This window comes from Podarcis melisellensis, assembly GCF_964234715.1.
Source record: "Podarcis melisellensis genome assembly, chromosome: 10".
In the NCBI taxonomy this organism is placed as follows: domain Eukaryota; kingdom Metazoa; phylum Chordata; class Lepidosauria; order Squamata; family Lacertidae; genus Podarcis; species Podarcis melisellensis.
The window spans coordinates 19,316,139-19,322,138 of NC_138542.1; the positions used below are offsets into that span (position 1 = coordinate 19,316,139).

Below are 6,000 nucleotides of genomic sequence, written 5' to 3' on the forward strand. Positions count from 1 at the left end.
GGGCATGGTAGACCAGAGGGTGGCCAAGAAAGATAGAACTTTCTTTATGTACGCTACTACAGCAGCAAGGATCTTGATGGCAAAGCACTGGAAGACACAAAACCTACCCACACTGGAAGAATGGCAGACGCAGCTGATGGACTATATGGAACTGGCTGAAATGACTGGCAGAATTCGAGACTCGGGAGAAGAAGAAACGGAGGAAGTCTGGAGAAAATTTAAGGACTACTTGAAAAAGCATTATAAGTTGTATGAATGTTAAAAAATGCTCCTTTCTAGGAAAGTACAGCTTCAGTATCGGTAAATTTTTGAATTGGTAAATAAGGCACAACAAGACAGAAGTGGTGTAATGAAATAATTTTATTGTGTTGAAACTAAAAATTAATGGATTTGGATTGAAATGTTTAGAGACCAGATATCACGATAAAATGGAAGATATATTATTATGTTTAAAATAAGTCAACAAATTGCTGAGGTTTTGGATTTACAGAGAATGCAGTGATCGGAAGATGGGGGGAGTCCATTAGATTTATGGAAACATGTATTTGCAATTTGAATTTTGAATATTACAAACCTAATAAAAATTATATTAAAAAAAAGAAGAAGCTGTACGCCGGCTCCCTCAGCCAATAAAGCGAGATGAGCGCCAAAACCCCAGAGTTGGTCACGACTGGACCTAAGGGTCAGGGGTCCCTTTACCTTTGCCTTACTGTACGGGGGAGAGGGGGAACACCTTCCAGTAAGAAATCTGGTCTGTAAGAGAGTTACATTGCAACCTAGGTTGCTCTCTTTGTGCCAGTTTTCTCCGTGCAGGAAGTTTCACATAGGGAAACATTCAAAAATACGATCTCCTACCTGGAGCGTTGAATTGGTTCAGTCCACTCTGCCAGCTCAGGTTTCTGCCACCTTTTTCTGCCACATGGGTAGACTGGGCTTCATTCATTGGCTCTTCCCCATTACTCTGACCACCCCACTTATTTCTGACAGCCAATAAACAAGCTATCATTATCGTTCGGCAAAGTCCTAGGGAGGTTATTCATAAGCCATGATGCGCAGAGGTCAGGCAACTCAAGACAAATGTTATAGAGATGAAAATATTAGCAACAGCTCACATTCTAGATTTTGTTTCAGTGAGAAGGATATGTCCCTTGATTTGCTTGGATTAGATTTCATCTTGCTCTTACCTAGTTGTCATTTTGCTTAGAACTCGGGAGTGATTTCTTTTAATTGGCACGGATTTAAAAATAGACTGCTATCCTAAGTTTATAAAGAATTCTTCAGTCTCTGATTTGTGCCGTGTGTATAACGGAAGGGATTTTATTCTATGGACTGTTATATACTGCCTTACAATGCTGGTGGCAAAAAATATTATTATGATTATTAGAATTTCTAGCGATATTCTTTTATTTAGTCATGGATGTTTCCTCCCATCTTCCACTGCTAGAACTGCTGTGATGCTTGTCATACAGATACAGAACTATTCATGTTCATATTTAGGTTCTCATGGGAAAAATACCCCCCCTCCCTGCCACCCCCCCAAACCCCCAGATTGCCCAGTGAACCTGGAGGTTTTTGTTCTCTGCCTAGCCCACTTTCTTGAGTCATATAGACACATTTGTTCTATAAGCACCTTACTGCAGTGGACTTTTTGCAATCTTTCTAACATCACTCTCTAACCATTTACATCAGGTTTTTGCTTTCATCGTTTTAGCTCATTTTAGCTTAAGTAATTCAGCGTCACACTAACCATGATCGTTCATTCTGGGCAAGCGTTTTGATCACCCCCCCTTGCCCTGTGTTGGTGTTCTGAGGGTTCTCCTGACCCAATTCCCTGAGCCCATTTCAGAAGGGCATGGGCTGAGGAGACGGGGGAAACCCCATTACCCTAGCCACAGAACTTATTAGATAATAGAATCATAGATTCACAGAATTGTAGAGTTGGAAGGCCATGACAGATGGCCATCGAACCTCTGCTTAAAAACCTCCAAAGTCCACAACCTCGCTAGGGAGACCATTCCACTGCTGAACACCTCTTACTGTCAGAAAGTTTTTCCTGATGTTTAGATGAATTGCCCTCTGTAATTTTAAACAAGTGTGCAAATGATTTTGGCGGACATTTCCTGATTGATCTTAGTGGATTTCCAAACATTTATGGCAGAGCATCTTTCCAGAATCATCCAGTATATAAATTACCTTTATTATTCTGTTGCACAAATATGCAATTTCAGTTATTAAGTCAGCAGCCTTTGGCAAATCCAACTTCCAGGCTTTCACATGTTTGAAGCACAGAGTACCTTGAGTTATTTCATTCACCAATATATTGCTATAGCTTTGAATTTAATTATGTGCATATAGTTGAAGGCTTGACAATGTGGATTGTTTATTCTTTTTAAAAAGCATGGACTTGGTGTGGGGCAAGCTGTAAGAAAAAGTTCTGATAGCAAGTTAATAGTTAAGCAACCTGTCAAGAGAGGATACAGAATTTCCATCTGCAGAGGGATCCAAAAATAAGCTTGCATTTTAAATAAATAGGCATGCATGTCTTAGAATAATAGAAACTGTGCCTTATTTATTCAAATAAGAGTCTGAACGCTATTTGAATGTGGCAGTTTTGTAGTGAACCTTATTTCTTCTTTTCTCCCTCCTTACTTGCTTTTCCACTGCAGCTGCAAGACCTGCGCTATATGGTTGAAAATTTCTGGGGTTCTCAGTCAGCTATCAGTGCCTGGGGTGATCTGCATGATCTTGTCATGGTCAGGTGGAATAAATACCAAGAATGGTCTCCCTGGAACACTCTCCTTATCAAAAAGAGCGAGGCAGAGGCTCACCTCAGACTGAAGGATCTCGAAAAGGTATAGTTAATGTTAAAATTCAAAATGTGCTCTGTGTTATAGTGACTAAATTCTGTACGCATTGCACCTCTGCAGACTAGTGAAATGGAAAGCTCTCTTTCATATACTTCATGAGGGTTCAGTATTCCCTAGTTTTTGACTGGCTTTCCCATGCTTCTGGTGTAGAGATGGAGAACGTCAGGCCTGGGGGCCAAATACAGGCCTCACTGTCTGGCTCTTGAGACGCCCCAAGCCTCACACCCTGTGGTAAAATTTGTATTCATTGCTTTCACCCAAGCTGAAAAAGGTCCCCTCAGTTCTAAAGTCTTTGGGGCTGCTTTTAATTGCAAACACTGAGTCATTTCATGTCGCATTAGGGAGTTTTAAAAGAGAATGTTCACCTCTAAATCTAATTTGTAAGATTTTCACATCTGTCGCATGCCCTACTCATCTCAGTTTAACTCTTGCCACTTCTTGCCCTAGTCATTTCTGATACATTCTTCACCAGGTTTTCTTGACTATATTCTTGTTCTGGGAAGTCGGTTTTTGAAAGGTTTTGTGGTTTTTACTTTACTTACAGTGGAACCCTGGTTCTCGAACTTAATCCGTTCCTTGAATCCGTTCGATTCCTGAAACTGTTCGAAAACCAAGGCACAGCTTCCGATTGGCCGCAGGAGCTTCCTGCACTCAAGCGGAAGCCTCGTTGGATGTTCGGCTTCCGAAAAGTGTTCAAAAACCAGAACACTTCCGGGTTTTCGGTGTCCGGGAGCCAATTTGTTTGTCAACTAAGCTGTTCGAGAACCAAGGTTCCATTGTACTTAAAAGCTGGTTCCCCTAATTCAGAGTCCCACGGCAGTGTCCAGCACTCACATGCAGCTCTCAATAATCATGGGCTTCCCATGTTGCTGCAGGAAATTTTATTTTTTTAACAAGTATTCACTGACAGTTCAATCCTTTGTATGCTGTAATGGTTCTAGGGGTTGCTCGTGCGTAAGTTGCTGCCACTCCTGGCTAGGTTACCTGGGTGAACCCTTTTTGTCTGGAAGCCTCTCACCCGTGGCTGTCTCAATCGCTGGCAGAATCCGTCAGTGGGCGTTTCTTGAACTTCTTCCAGCAAAGAAGTTCTTTGACGCCAAGTCTCCTCCTACTCTCCCTGCGCAGAAGTCTTCTGCGCAGGGAGGGTGTGGGCAGCGGAGCACCCATGCTCTCCCCGCTGGTCTTCGGCGAGGAGTCCTGGAGCCCCCTCACCGATTCCCCCTGCTTCCCCCCCTTCTCCACTGGTGCTACGCTCATTTCCTTCCCCAGCAGATGGGCTGCCTCTCTCCCTACTGGGACCCTCTCCGGCATCCCTCTGGAGCCTTCCCTCCACCTCTGGCTCCAATGGCAGTTCCCTGACATATGCTTACTCAAAAACAAGTTCCGTTGTGTCGAGTCGGATGTACTTTCTCGTGTGGTGTTTTGAAATTGCAGCTTAAATTAATCATTTCTCAGTATTTTGAAACCACTCTGCACAAGTTGATTTGCAGTTGTTGTGCACTTGTTCAGAAACAAACGCAACAAGATTATTATTGTGCTTTGTATTTTTTTAAAAAAGTTTATGACTTATTAAATTCTGGGCTTGTGGGCCTGCAGAACAGACATGTAATCAAAATAATAAGGTTAATTAAAATAGATTTAATTAACATTCTTATTTTATTTCAGCTCATTTAATAACCTTGGGTATTTTTCTTCCTTTCAGGCTTATGAGATGATGTTTATCCATAAGATAAGGCACAAGCATATCCTTGCAAGAAACTATTTCTCCCAGTTTCCAGAGCTGGCAGCAGCTTTGCATAGGGATGACAAGCAGACCAACACTGATGATCTTTTAGTAACAAGGTCTTTAACGGCTGGCCCATCCAAGTAACACTCCAAGGATCTACAAGCTTGCTTCTGCTTGAAGGATATACATACAAGTATTCACAGCACTGATTTGTTGTTTGAAGAACCAGTGCAATCTCAAGAGGCAGAAACACTTTTTCTGTCTTTTTCTTAATTGTGCCTTGGCAAGCATGCAACTATGTTAAGAAATGGATTCCAAATAATTAAAGTTCTGCTGCGTTTTATCTCTTTGAAATTTAACTCTGCTTCATATGTAGCCCCATTGGTCTTTACAAAAACCAAGCAAACGCTTTTGTTAAACATTCTTGTTATTCAGAAGAAAAGGGCTGCATTATCCTCCTTATGCAACCCCTAGGGGTAGGGAAATAATATCAGTTGGTTCCTTGATCAGCCTTCGCTTTACTTTACTACCAGTCTTTCAGCTGAAGGAAGCATCACTTTTAAAATCAAAACAGAACTGAGATAGCTGCAATGGATGTTAAATCTGCCCTTCAGCGCAAGGCGCAGTGATCAGTATTATTAGCAAGTGCACAAATTCTGTCCAAACCACTTCCCCAGCATTAAATACTGATACAAAACAGGTTACTTTTGGGGAAATACTTTTCAAAAACCTCCCTATAAAGAACTACACATTTGGTTAAAGTGAATGAACTACTTTAATTGCACACATAGGCCTCCTTGCACCTAGTGGAATTTTGACTGGCTTTCAATGGCTTCATACTATATTACAAACCGTCTTTAAAACTCTCCACATTTTCAGAAGGCAGCATGGAACTGCTGTTCAGGAAACACCAAGCCCAAAGGTACCCCCAGAACTGGCTATTTGGAGTTAGGAAGAGGGGCCTTTGCTGTTGTGGCCTGTTTGGTAGCTAACTAATGCTACATCACCTTTACACATAACCAAGTACAAGTAGTTAGTTACATGCAAGTTATTTGGCATACTTTGAGCTGCTGAATCAAATAATCAGCATGCAGGTACAAACAGGGTATTAAGGAGCAAACTACAGCTAACGGAACTAAGCCACTTGCAAAGAGGAAACCTGATCACTAGTATCTGCTGCCTGTTGCAGAGCTGTCAAGCAGTACCGTATTTTTCGCCCTATAGGACGCACTTCCCCCCTCCAAAAATGAAGGGGAAGTGTGTGTGTGTCCTATGGGGCGAATGCAGGCTTTCGCTGAAGCCTGGAGAGTGACCGACCCCTCTTGCTCTCCAGGCTTCAGGAAGCTGCTATCCACAAGCCTAGGGAGCCCGGCGGGAAGTCTCGCCAGTCTCCCAAGACTTCCGGAG

At 42.3% G+C, this 6,000-nt stretch overlaps 1 protein-coding gene across 1 annotated transcript in view; it reads left to right on the forward strand.

Annotated features, from left to right (window-relative positions):
* Positions 1–4,920, forward strand: part of IQUB (IQ motif and ubiquitin domain containing) — a 34,728-nt gene extending 29,808 nt beyond the window's left edge. Inside the window, exons 12-13 of the mRNA XM_081928834.1 lie at positions 2,667–2,852; positions 4,570–4,920. Coding sequence (XP_081784960.1) covers positions 2,667–2,852; positions 4,570–4,737 — 354 coding nt within the window. The 3' untranslated portion in view covers positions 4,738–4,920. The remainder of the gene's footprint in view (positions 1–2,666; positions 2,853–4,569) is intronic.
* The last annotated feature ends 1,080 nt before the right edge of the window (positions 4,921–6,000 follow it).